Source organism: Hippichthys cyanospilos, chromosome 5 (assembly GCF_059441005.1).
Source record: "Hippichthys cyanospilos isolate Australia breed blue-spotted pipefish chromosome 5, RoL_Hcya_1.0, whole genome shotgun sequence".
Taxonomy (NCBI): domain Eukaryota; kingdom Metazoa; phylum Chordata; class Actinopteri; order Syngnathiformes; family Syngnathidae; genus Hippichthys; species Hippichthys cyanospilos.
The window spans coordinates 11,890,199-11,904,292 of record NC_142373.1 but is presented as its reverse complement, the minus strand read 5'-3'; the positions used below and the strand labels follow the sequence as shown (position 1 = coordinate 11,904,292).

The 14,094-nt window shown below is 40.8% G+C and overlaps 1 protein-coding gene across 3 annotated transcripts in view; it reads left to right on the top strand.

Moving 5' to 3' along the window:
• Positions 1-14,094, top strand: part of sema5ba (sema domain, seven thrombospondin repeats (type 1 and type 1-like), transmembrane domain (TM) and short cytoplasmic domain, (semaphorin) 5Ba) — an 81,869-nt gene that overhangs the window by 29,010 nt on the left and 38,765 nt on the right. For all 3 annotated transcript variants that reach the window (XM_088415248.1, XM_088415247.1, XM_088415246.1), the window contains exons 2-4: positions 988-1,191; positions 7,724-7,823; positions 7,894-7,939. In XM_088415248.1, coding sequence (XP_088271374.1) covers positions 1,026-1,191; positions 7,724-7,823; positions 7,894-7,939 — 312 coding nt within the window. In that variant the 5' untranslated portion in view covers positions 988-1,025. The remainder of the gene's footprint in view (positions 1-987; positions 1,192-7,723; positions 7,824-7,893; positions 7,940-14,094) is intronic.

The following is a 14,094-nucleotide window of genomic DNA, read 5'->3' as shown; positions in this document are numbered from 1 at the left end:
TGACTTTCAAATCGAAAAAAATTCTCACAGCGCACATGTTCGCTTCAACCGTTCGCTTCGGAAGCTCATCGGGCCCGTCGCCATCCAAACAGACTGCCCGAGCGCTCGCGCGCTCTCGACCCGGATGGCGACGCGTTGCCATGGCGACGCGCCGGCAGCCGCCGTGAGAGGCTGCGACTTCTGATTTAGAGGCTGCCATCTGGACTTAGATTGATTTTTCTTAAAATAAAAAAGGACGACTGATCAGCTGGTTACCTTGACGATGTAACGGACACTTAAAGCTACGAGCGGCCCGGAGCTCATTTTTAACTCGTTTGTTGTTTGGGACCAGAACAGTTGTCTGAGATTTTCATAGGGTCATTTAGATTTTTGGGGATTGGATTGCTCGGCAAATTTTAAAACGAGCCGACAAGACGGACGGGCGATTTGAAATTGTGAAAATGTTTCGTTTTTATCATTGTGCGGCACTGGAGAAAAAGTTGGATGAATCATCGAGAAAACTGAATTCATGACTTGTTGGCAAAATGTAGCCAAATGTATCCAAGTGAAATATGTGACATACATTATGGACCGTTTTCTTTTTTTTTATGATTGTGTGTAGGCATAGCATAGTGGTAAAATTTGATGACTTTTCCCTTAATGCCTCCCGGACAAGTGCACTGTACTTGAAGTATTTCAGCAGCAGCAGAAATAATGAGAAGCTTTTATTGATTTTCAGACGCGGCATTTTTGGGGGCTTGCTCAATTTGTGGCTCAACCGCGCTAATAATTTTGTATTGATGGAGGCATTAGTGAGGAAAACTCCACGGGGAGCAGCGCTTACTCAACTTTAAGTGGATTGCAAGTAAACGCTTTGCTGAAGTAACGTCACGTGTTTGCTGTCACTTTTTTTTGCGCTAACGATTCGTCAGATTGCGTATTTGAAGTTTTCTTTTTTTTTTTTTAAATTCTAATTGAAGTTTTGTAAATGTCTTTTTTTCTCTGCAGCTGCATCCCACTTGGCGGGTAAAGGAGAGGTCGTCACCATGACAACGGCCATGGCCGGCCTCCTCCTGTTGAGGCTCCTCCTTGTCCCGTCGACGGCGGCGGCTCATCCCAACGCTTCGGTGGTAAACCCGACAATGTCGCTTTTCCAGCCGCCCAATCAGCCCGAGTGCTTCAAGAAAGAACATCCCAAAGTGTCCGTGCAAGGTTAGACGATGTTAACAAAATAGATGTTTTTATATATATATATATATGGATTCTTTTGTGTCGATTTTGGCATCACTTCAGTGCGGCAGAAACATAGCAGCAGTGAAATGAAGCCAACAGTATGCGAGCAAACACGCTCAAACTGTTGTGTTTGTTTTGGATGTTGCGTAATCACACTTCTGGCACCCCCCAAAAAAAATAAACAAACCAAAAAACGTATACGCAGTATTCCCTCGTTGGAAATCCGCAATGTTTGTGACTTTTGATGCACTTTTGGGTCAAAGTAGCAAAGGCTCATTGTACCCCAGAGAAAAATGTCGTTGTTCTTTAAAAATCCGAAAATCCACCGATGATTGTTGGCAGAGCGCTGCCTAGCAAAAATGTATCATCATAACCTCGGTCAGCACCCATTTCCGATTTTCTGTGAATGGTTCCCGTCTTTTGTTTTCTCATCCGGCTCGTCTGTCTGACCTCAATCATGACAGATCTGGAGATAGGTTACCATGGTGACCATGGTGTTGGCTTACCTTTTTTTTTAGCTAGTTTCTAGGCGGAGCTTGAGTAAATAGACTTTTCGAATAATGTTACAATCCAGTAGCGGGTAAATAAAAGTGAAAAAAAATGAATCGTTATTGTTTGGGTTGTGAATCGGGATGTCCTGATCACTTTTTATTTTGCACCCAAGTCACCTGATTTCTCCAGTTGTGGACATCATTTTTGTTCGTGTTTCAAGGCGGCACTTGACTATTCTAAACTATTAGAATAACGTAAAAAAAAAAACGTAAACTATTCTCCTTCACACCCTCGCGAGAATGATATGCAGCTTCGACAGGCAGTCCTAGCCGCTTCAGTAAACAAACAAATATCCTCAGAATAGGAAGACATGGAATGTGGGTGCTTAGCTTTATGAAAGGCGGGGAGAAAATTATACCCGTGAATTCAACATCCTGCGTCGTGCATATTAATGAACGACAGTGGTCCCACATTTGCAAATCCGCTGCACTGTGCCGCGTTTTGGCTACGCCGTTGCACCGCGGTCCACCAACTTTATGCGGGACTTGAAAGATCTGCTCCAGAAAATCCCAGAAAGCACCAAACAGGAAAAATATTGCACGCAACGAAGTGACGCATCGGTTTTGTCTGCTTGCTGAGGACGTGAACGGACGTGAACCACATTTAAGTGGGCTTCAAGCAGCGGCGCATTTTGGAGCCACTTTTCAGAAAGAAAAAAAAAAAACATTTGTTCAACTCAGGTCATGAAAGCAGGAAGGTAAGCAAATGCGCGCGGAGAAGCAAGCGATGTTGTGCTTCAGTGATTTCTACCACTTATGTGCACGCCTGCATTGACCTCTAACTGGATTTTGTCACGTAGTCCATCTTTTGGTCATGATTTTAGGCAGCACACGCATTTTTCTCACATTTGACGTATGCAGTGACAGTCAGTCAACAGATAGCATCTCGCGGTGCTTGTTGCACCTTAATAGGGCAAACTTTGTCTTTTAATTATGTTTCTAGGCAAGCCGGGAGAAAATTTACTTTCGAGTGATTGCTCGTCTTTTTTGTGACTCTCAGGGCTCTGCTTTTGCAGCCTGCGAGTTTGTTAGTGAGTAGATAATCTTCACACCTTTTCTTTTCCCGCCGCATACAACAATATCCGTAAAGATGAAGCGGATCTTCCTCTCGGGATTGAAAAGGGAGAAGGCGGCGCTTGCTTTAATGCCACCTTTGGAGAAAAAGAGCGGCAAAAGTAATCCGGTGAATAACTGCTCACGTCTTCACGCTCTGTTTTGCTCCCAAATCACAGCAAACCCCCGAGAGGATTGAGCAGAAACAAACCAAGATATTTATTTTGCCGTTCTTTTTCCATTTACGCAGATTCCCGCCTGCCGCTCGACTTTTTATTAATCTAATTTGCACTCTGCTCCGTCGCGTCTCCGCGCGGCGAATACAACAACGCTTTGCATCACCTTGCGAACCGAGCACTCGGGTAATAAAAACGGGAGGGGGAACAAAAAAACCAAAACAACAAAGCGCGAGGCGGCGTTCTTCCATCTTCAGTCTTGATTACCGAGGCGGCCCTAATCGGAGCTGCCGCCCGAGCGTTTGCGGGCCATCAATCATCCGGCTAGGGAGGCCGCGGCGGGACTAGCGGCTTCAAGTCGGAAAGGTGAACGCGGAGAAGACGATTTGAAAGATCGGCTTGTTGATACCTTCTAATAACTCTATATACAACCTATATATATATATATATATATAATATATAATATATAACCTCATCGACAGCTATCGACGCTAACACGGCTAACGCTGTCCTTCAATCAAAGTCAATGTTTTATCCCGCTTTTGTTTTAATGCTGTGTGGGTGTGTTTTTTTTTTTGTAGTTTTTTTTTTTTGCCACTGCAGAGCTTTTTTTTACTTCTTGGCCGCTTTGAACAATCCCAAAGTCTTTCAAACCGGGTAGTCAGAGAGGAAGTCAATCCCATAAATCCTGGATTTCGTTACAACGCCCTGCATTAGCATGCTAAAGCTAAACGCGAGGCATGTGAGGAGGAAAGACAAATGTTTGGATTGTTATTGCGGGAAAGCCTGTCAATACGAGTCCCGATTAATATATTTAAAACAAACAAAAAAAAAAACACTTTTCTATGGGTAGTAAAGCAGTAGTTTTAACCAAGCATTTTAACGCTCCCCCATTGGCTGTTCTCTTTCACTTTATTTTCTTTCTGCAGTAATCTGTGCTGCAATCTTGTCTAGCGCTTAAAAACGAAACTACCGTAAATAAAAAAATAAATACATCATTTTTTTTCTAAACCCCGACCTTTTCCTCCTTTCATCTGGCCCGATTTCCAATCATTGGGATTTGGACGTACCAAAATAAAAAACAAAAAACTGCTGCATTCTTGATGTAGTCAATTTGTAGCTCACTGCCCTAGATACATGCTAGCATGACTTTATCACCAGTGAGTTTAAATGGCTTCCATCACATATACGTTATTTTTTGTAACATAGAACACTAATCCTTATAAATCTGATGATCACTTGATTACTATAATTACCACCTAGAAACCTTTACCGATATGCTAATTACTAGAAGCTATCCAAAGTGTCTTGGATTCAATATTCTATTAAAAAAAAAAAGAGTCTAGGATTCTTTTAATGACAAATAATAATGCTAGCTAGAGCCTAGCCTAGAAAAAAAATCTTTTAAGTCTTCTAAGTGGTCCACCTAGAAACCTTTACCAATATGCTAATTACTAGAAGCTATCCAAAGTGTCTTGGATTCAATATTCTATTAAAAAAAAGTCTAGGATTCTTTTAATGACAAATAATAATGCTAGCTAGAGCCTAGCCTAGAAAAAAAATCTTTTAAGTCTTCTAAGTGGTCCACCTAGAAACCTTTACCAATATGCTAATTACTAGAAGCTATCCAAAGTGTCTTGGATTCAATATTCTATTAAAAAAAAAGTCTAGGGTTATTTTAATGACAAATAATAATGCTAGCTAGAGCCTAGCCTAGAAAAAAAATCTTTTAAGTCTTTTAAGTGGTCCACCTAGAAACCTTTACCAATATGCTAATTACTAGAAGCTATCCAAAGTGTCTTGGATTCAATATTCTATTAAAAAAAAAAGAGTCTAGGATTCTTTTAATGACAAATAATAATGCTAGCTAGAGCCTAGCCTAGAAAAAAAATCTTTTAAGTCTTCTAAGTGGTCCACCTAGAAACCTTTACCAATATGCTAATTACTAGAAGCTATCCAAAGTGTCTTGGATTCAATATTCTATTAAAAAAAAAGTCTAGGGTTATTTTAATGACAAATAATAATGCTAGCTAGAGCCTAGCCTAGAAAAAAAATCTTTTAAGTCTTTTAAGTGGTCCACCTAGAAACCTTTACCAATATGCTAATTACTAGAAGCTATCCAAAGTGTCTCGGATTCCATATTTTCTTTTCATAAAAAATTCTAGGATTCTTTTTATGACAAATAATAATGTTAGCTAGAGCGTAGCCGAGAAAAAAAATCTTAAGTCTTCTAAGTGGTCCAGCCAATGTTTTTTCGGAACGATCTCGTTTTGAGATCACCGCTGCCGCATCCGTCTTATCTCTTCAGCTTCCTCGAGCCGCAGCCGCTATCTTGTCCTCTTTTTCCATTTTCACCGGACGGCCGAGAATTTTGAGAAAGCGAGAGAGACGTGCGGCCGTAATTTAGGAGTGACTCTGCCAGAGCCGAGCGAACGCAAAAACAAACAGCCTCGGGGGTCATTAGGCGAATATCCTCTGATCAGCTACAACTCAAGATGTGAAAACTTTTATTGTGAAACACACCAAGTCTGAGCTGAATGTTGCGGTTGCTCCCGACATTTATTGTGAAATTTCACTCACTGTACAAGCTTTCGCGAATTACTATTATTTTGAAAGTGGCCTTCATGACACCAGCTATTTTGCTTGACTCATTGTGAAAGTCACCATGTACAAGTTAGATGTCGTGTGGTGGATCATGGACTTTTATTGTGGAAATCCAGCATGTGCGAGCTGGTTTTTGGATTCTTGTGTTTAATTTGAAAGCCTTTATGTAGAATCTGGATGTTATGCTTTGATTTGAAGTATTAAAGAGCTGCCATATGTAAGATTGATATTTTTCTTTCATTTTAGTCACATGTAGAGGCAGGTGGTTTCTACCTTTATTGTGAAGGGCCACTACTTACAAGCTGGTTGCTTCCGTTGTGAGGTGGATCTTGGATTTTAATTTTGAGTCTATCATAAACAATCTGGATGATTTTGGAATTCTTGTAAATTATTTTATTTTGAAAGTCACTGCCTTCATCTACATGTTATGCTTTGGATTTTATAGTAAAGGGCCACCATGTTTAAGATCAATATTTTTATTTTCAAAGTCAACTCGTAGAGACGTTTTATTTTATTGTGAAGGACCATTATTTACAAGATGGCTGCTTGTAACTGATTGTTATATCACAATGAGGTCATATGAATATGTATCATTTCTTGTGACCTTTATTTTGAAAGACAGGATGTTCACACTCGTTATTGTGTAGTTGCGCTTGAAGTTTACCGTGAAAGATACCATCCCTTACAACACCATTTTTTATGTTGTCATGCTGGGAGTTTGAATTCGTGTGTTAAATTTTGAGGGGAAAAATACTATTGATCCATTTTGAAACAAGGCAGAACATCACATAATGTTGAACGAGTGAAGTTCTGTGAACGTGTCCTCGGTGGATTCGGTTATCCGGTTTAGAGTGCGTAAATCTGTGCCACACAAAAGACGGCGACAAAATAAAAACTCCAAATAATGGTCGGGAGCTGGCAAATAAACAGTGAGGGAAGGGGGGGGTTCAATTTGAGTCGTGGAAGGGAGTTAGGGATGGGGGGGGGGGGGGGGGTGGGGGCTTTACAGTCCCAGCTGTGCGCCGCTTACGAGGGGATTGAACAGGCGGCCCGTATAAAACACCTTGTAATCGGGAGGATAAACGCCAATCATCCTCACGGTAGGAATTCTCAGCAGACGGATGTTTACTGTCTCTTTAAGGAAAACAAGAAAGGGGGCGGGACTAGGTAATGCCTCCAGATGGGAGGTTAAATACTGTACAGGATCATTTTGTTTCGCTGGTCACTGCTTTGTTTGTCTGATGCTACACTATGCTAGGCTAGGCTACTATTAGCTACTATTAGCTGTTTTGTCTCGAATGCTAAACCATGCTAGGCTATTCTAATCTGTTGCTAACCGATGCTAGGCTAAGAAAGGCTCTTCTTTGGTTCATATATTTTACTTGCTATGCTTTAGCAATGTCTAATCTTTGTTGTTGTTTTTTTAGATCAATGGTTTTCAAAAGGGGGTACTTGAAATAAAACAAACATGCAAAAATCCTTTCAAAATAATTGTTGAATGAATGAATTGTTTGAGGAAAATATAAGTTCGTATAACAAATTTTATGTTCAGTTGTTTATTCAATTTCATGTTTGTAAAAAGCCAGATTCTCCCCCATTCTCCCCCTGTCATGTTCCGCCTCTCGTTACCTGTCGAGTTAATGATACATTTCTGTGAAAGAGGACTCTTTAAACTGAATATTTTTTCTGTGTTTTTTTTTTTCTTTTGTGGTTTTCTGTGTAATTTAGGTTGTTTATTTTTTTTTTGTGAACTATTACAAGTGAAGTTTGAAATGGGTCTGACATTTAATAAATAAAACACTGATGGTATGTTTTAAGTCTTTTTTTTTTTTAACCCAAAAATGCTTTGCACTGGTTAAGGGGTACTTGGCTAAAAATATATTTTTCAGGGATACATCGCTGAAAAAAGGATGAGTTTTAGAGGATCGTATTTTCAATTCACTTTTACAGGTTATCATATGCTGTTATGCCATCTAGATAAATTTAGAGGTGAGAGCAGTTCACATTTACTTATTTTAGTGTATATTTTTTTAGATTCAAGATCCGTTATGATTCTTTATATAGGTTATTTTATGCTAAGCTATAGTCATGCTAAGCCATGTCAATAATGTTTTGTCTTCACATCAGTGCTCAGTCCATGGATGTCCACGTTCTCTTGGGCCGCCGTGCGGGATTTCTCCCAGCTGACCCTCGACCTCGCCAGGAACGAACTCATCGTGGGTGCGAGGTAAGACACACACACATATTGAAAGTACGGACATACACACACACTTATCCATTTTCCGCCTGTCTCACAGGAACTTCCTGTTCAGACTGGACCTCAGCAACATGTCTCTGATCCAGGTAAGACCACCTTCTGATCTTGTCATTTTACTTTGGAAGTCACCAAAAAAAAAAAAACAGATGTTTACATTTTGTAGGTGTAATGTGCTTGCTAGTGGACATCTGCCTAAGTAAACATATGCAAGACCCTCACAAGAACAAAACATTCAACTTGTTCACACTAACTTTCACAATAAAAGTTCCAGCGTGACATTTTGTTTGCCGTGTGGTTGGTGGAGCGTTTACTTTTTAAAGTCACTGAGAGGTGAGACATCAGTCAGATATTTTTAGAAACAATTTCCTGCTCACTAGCGACACAAAGATGGCGGAGCTAACGGCACATTATTGCATTTCAGGAGCTTTTGTGTGCATGCGCGTGTGGGTACATATTGTGGGTATAAGCATGGTTGTGTGTCCAGGTATGTGTGTCTTGTTTCAAATTTTGTGTGTAATTGTGTGCATGTATTTGTTTTTGTTTGTATGCGTGTGGGTGTGTGTGTGCTTGTGTAAGTTTTGCGCGTATGCATGTGAATGTGTTTTTGTGTGTCCATGTGTTTGTGTGCATCCATTTTTGTGTGCGTGGCTGTCAATGTCAATCTTTGTGTACATTTTTTCGTCTCCCTATACGTGTGTTTGTGTCTTACTGATTTGTTGCATGTGGGTGTGTGTGTGTTTGTGTATGTATGTGAGCTGGTGCCTGTGTATGTGTTGGTTTGGTTGTGTGTTTGTGTGTATTAGTCTGCCTTTGTTTGAATGTGTTTGTGTGTCTGTGTGATTGTGTGCATGTGTTATGTGTGTTTTACTAATTATGAGTGTGTTTGTGTGCTTGTTTGTCTGTTTGTTTTTGTGTATGTCATTGTGTATATGCATGTTTGTGGCTCCGTGTATGACTGTATGTGTACCTCGGTCCTTATCTGTCTGCGTTTGTGTGTCTTTGTGATGAGTGTTTGTGTCCATGTCTGTCTGTGTATGTACGTGTGCACATTTGTGTACTTTTGTATGTTTTTGTGTGTGAATGTGCGTATGCATGAATTGTCTGTGTGTCAGACAATCTGTATGTGTCTTTGTGTTTACACAAGTTTGTGTATACCTATGCATGTGTGTCTTTGTGTTTGTGCGCATGTACCTATACATGCGTGTGTATGTTTATGTATGACTCTGTGTATTTTTGTGTGTGAATATACATGTTTAAGTGATTAGTAGAGTGTGTGTGTTTGTGTCTATTTCTGTGTGTCTGTGTGTGTCTTGTGTGCAAATGTGGCCGCCTACGTATGAGTGTGTCACAGACGAGGCATTCATTAGAGACTTTCCGGAACAATCTAGCTCACACCTGAAGCACCATCCAGTCACAGAGGGTCACAGGTTATTGTGCTGTTGCTGATTGGAGGGGGGAGGGGGGGGGGGGGGTCGTAATGAGGAGAGAGGAGGGTCGCCGGTGGGCTAGCGGGGGTATTGAGGCAAGGCCCCCGGGAGCTCGCCTGTCTGCTACTAGAATTAGCGAGCAGGCAAGCGGAGGCGCAACCAATCACTGCGACAAATAAAGCACACACAAGAAACACACACACACACAGTCATTTGTGCGTTCTATCAAAATAAAGTCCTGAGAGTTAAGGGATTACCGAACGTTTGTTGAGAAAATATACCGTTAACAAGTTACAGCGTCATTGTTCATGGACTTCTATTGTGAGAAGACAAGCAGGATGTTGTGTGAATAAAAATGTATTTTATTCAGCAACTACATTAGATAGTTCATTGAACATCATCCTCTATATTTACCAAAATAAAGGCGTGCAATGTTGTGCAAAAGGGTATTTCGTAACACAATTTAGCAGTAAGTGGCTTCAAATTCCAATTAATTTGCTCTTAATCTGAAAAGAAAACTGTCCTCACATTCATTAGCCTCTTTTTACTTGCACTGAAAAAGATCACCCTTTTTTAGTGAAACTCTGTAACGCCAGGCCTTGGAAAAAAAATGAAATATTTTAGTATGAAATGTAATTTTCCCATTGCAGCAATTGTTATAAACACGGCCGGTAATATACATTCATCCAGAAAAAATCCTCTCACGCTGCTCCCACTCAGACTTTCCCCGGACAGCCCACGCTGTCATATTTTTCCCTCTGCCTCCTTTCTGCTTTTTTTTTTTTTCCTAACTCCTCGCCATGTTGCCATGTGGGATGCGGGCCGGCGCCGCATTTAGTATCGAGTCTGATGCCTGATTGCCGCCCACTCGCGCCGTCCCACCTGTGCCCGCTGACTGAGCGCCCACTCGGAGGTGCCTCTCGCAAACCCCCCTCCTCCTCCACTCGTCCCCCATCACCACTGTAAAACAGCAGGAGGAAGCTGGTGGGAGGTGTGTGTGTGTGTGTGTGTGTGTGTGTATGCTGTATAAAAAAAAATCTCAAGTGTCTGACAGGAGCAAAAGAGGAAAATGGGCTTTTATGCGTTTCTCATTATTTGCATCTTTGCATAAGCACTCACATTCATAACCTGACTGGATGTCATAATCATAATAAAGAAAACACAGCAATAACAACATCTGTTCATCTTATTGGATATTATTACACCGTTGATTCAGTTCCCAGTAGCATGCATGCGGCGAGGATCGCGTCATAAACAGCCTTTATTAAGTGCACTGGCGGCGTTTTACGTCAGGTCTTAGCGGGCAAACAAGTGGAAATTTAAGATTCATCGCTAACTCCTGCGACATTACTAATATTACGACCCAAAAACCATAAAACAGTCATAAACTTTTGACCACCGTTAACATTGTGATGTTACAAATAATACAAAAAGTTGTTTGCTGTTATATGGCGTGTAGCAATAAATTAACAATAGTTCATCTCAAAGCATCAACAAATAGTCTGTCCTATAATTGACTATACAGAGCAATAAAACAGTCATTAATAGAGGGTCATTGCAGGTTATAAAAAAAGGAAGGAGGGTGGGAGGCAGGGCTTTAAGAGAAAACAAATGAATGCATGAAAGATGAAATGTGGAAGAAAGACAGGCATGGGAAAATAGAAGGATAAAAAAAGGAGGGCAGGAAGGAAACAACGGTATTCAATAACGGAAAGGAGGAAGGAAGAAAGGAATGATGATGACGGAAGGAAGAATCCAAGATGAAGGCAAAAAAAAGGAAAGGATGAAAAAGGGGTTTATGAAAGATAATTGAGTCCTTATACTTTCTAGAAACGTGAGTAGAAACTACTTTTAAAGGGACAGTGTGTAAGATTTAAACAGTTTTTCACTACGGCCAGCAGGAGGTGCTGCAGGTGCCGCATTTACCATTGTCAGCAGCTATAACAAACATGGCCGCCTCCGGAGAAGTTAATAATAACCTATGATTATATTTAAAACATACTGGTGGTCAAGAACACATTCATTTGCAAGAAAATTTGCGAAAATGTGTGAAATTTGCAATCTTTTAATGTTCTGTAGTTTCCGCACTATAAGGCGCACCGGATTATAAGGCGCACCCTCAATTGATGACATATTTTAAAACCTTTTCCATATATAAGGCGCACCGGATTATAAGGCGCACCCTCGATTAATGACATCTTTTAAAAGTTTTTCAATCACAATATAGTAATACTCAAAGTAACAACAATAATAACTCAATAGAATAATAACTCAATGTCAATATGAGCATCCTTGTTCAACTGTAAACACACAAAAAAAAACAGGTAAAGCTTCCTTAATCACTTCATTCCCCATCTATGGATCCCAATCTCAATATCGATCCATATATAAGGCGCACCTTATTATAAGGCGCACCGTCATCTTTTTAAAAAAATTAAGGCTTTTAGGTACGCCTTATAGTATTCCTTACAGTATTCCTTTTGAATGAAAAACGGTCAAAATGTTACACACGCCTTATTCCTGCCTTCAAATCCTATTTCGGAACATTTTTCCTTGCTTTACCGCTTTATCATAAAACATCTTCATCTCAGAAGCTTTGATTGACACTAAGGATGTAAAAGTAAGCGCAAACTCACATTTTGGTTCATTGTATACTAGTTTTTGTGACGTTTTTCTTGAACCTGCCTGAGCTTGCTTTTGAGGTGGCTAATCTCCGATCCGTCTTGTTTGTTTACGGCGTCTGCAGAGTGAACATTCGTCAGATAATCCCGCCGCAGATAATAAAAGAAAAAAAGAGCTGGAATTCCAACACGGTGGCTATTCCATATCTGGAGATCATCTTGTTTTTTTCCGTAATACGTGCTGCTCGGATCATCTTGTGCGTCAACGGTCCAAACTCCCAGAATCCCCGCGGATGATCGGAATGATAACCTCCCGTGTTTGCGGTGTTTTGCGTTTTTGTCTAAAGCTCAAATTCTGTTCTACCGCGACTAATCGTAACCCCCCCAAACTGTAAACCGGATACCCTGCAAACCGTTTTTCAGGTTAGGTCCAAGACTTAGGTTTTTCCCCAAAAGATTTAGGCTTATGGTTTGAGTCTGGATTTGGGTCGGGACTCGGGAATTAGGCAAAGAAATGATCTGTCAGTTATTTGTAGAAGAGTCTTCAACATAAAGTCTGGAATCAAATAATCTGGACTGGGAACAGGGATCAGTTTTCAAGCTATAGACCTCCACTAACCGCTGACCCTAATGACTTTGCGTGGAAGACTTCCACAGCTGTGTGGACAGTCTTGGGGTCTCGACGTGTTTCATCACAACCCCTGGCCTCACTCTCATCCTGGAAACAGGAAGTGATCCTCACTCCAATGTTCTTAGCTGCAGGAGGTCTTTGAGATATCGCAAAACAGCGCTGGGAAAATAAATGCAGCTGTTGTGTGTGCTCGGGACTTCGTCTGACCCTGAGGTGGAAGTCTTTGTTTCTCGGTGAGATCTTTACGTAAGGACTTTTTGTGGTTTTTGTTGAAGGTCGTTCCCAGAGATTTTTGCTTGAGTCCCTTTTGGAGGAGAAACATTCCTCTGAGATCTTTGCTCAGGGTACTTGCTTTAGACCTTTAAAATTGAGATTTTTCTCAAGCTGTTTGACCATAGCGTGAGATCACAGTCAAGTTAATTTGAGATCATTTCTTCAGGTTCTCTTTCTTCTGTCAAAATCTTTGCTGCTGCTTTGGTTTTTCTGAGGTGTTTTCATTGGATCGTCGCTTGAGTTTTTCCCTTTAAGGTGTATTTTTAATTATTCCCTACATATCCTTCCAATTTTGCAATCTCTCTTAGGTATTTCCTTGAGATCTTATCTGGGGGGCCTGCCAGAGCCCTTTAAACCAGTATTAGTGAAGTCCAGTTCCTTGAGAAGCATATCCTGCCTGTTTTCAATGAGTCCCTCTCCTATCACACCTGATTCAAATGAGCAGCTCATCAACAAGCTCTGTAGGAGCCTGATAACCATCCTGATTTGAATCAGCTGCGTCGGACAGGAGAGAGATCGAAAACGGGCAGGATACAGCTTTCGAGGAACCGGAGTTCTCTACCCCTGCTTTAAACATTAATCAAGGTTTTTCCCTTAGATCGCAGGTGTCAAACTCAAGGAACGGGGGCCGGATCCGTACCGCCGCATCAATTTATGTGGCCCGGGAAATTCTGTTTTGACTTCCGGTTTTTGCTAACTTGCAACTTGTCTAGCTAGCATTAGCTCATTAGCAAAACTCTCGTTTTTACTGTCCTCTGGTTTCAAAACTTGGTAAGGAGATCCTTGAGGTCTTCCTTTGACATTTTCTTGAAAGCCTTTGCCTATGGTTTGCCCCTGAGATCTTCTGATGTGTTTTTTTTTGCTTGTTTCAGTTCCCTACGGTCGTTCCATTAAGTCTCTCAAACAGGTCTTTCCTTGAGCAATTTCTTCAGCACATCCTTGCGATCTTACCATTTGAAACCATTCTTTAAAGTTTTCGATTAAAGATTTTTCCCGGGGTCTTCTCGGGATCTCATTTAAAGCTTGAGGTCTTTTCATTAAGTCTCGAATCGTTTCAACAGGATCTTTCCCAGATGTCTTCGCTTAAGGTCCGTCCTCAAATAGTTTCCATAAGGTCTTTTCTTGAAAACTGTCAATGGAGTCTTTATATGAGATCATTTCTTGAAGATCTCCTTGACCTTTACCTCTTAAGATAATCGGCAGGGTGTTTCGGCGCGTTCTTATGTCGAGGTCCTCCACGAAGTCTTATCTTCCTCTTCATCGAGTCTTTAATTGAGCGCATTTTTTTT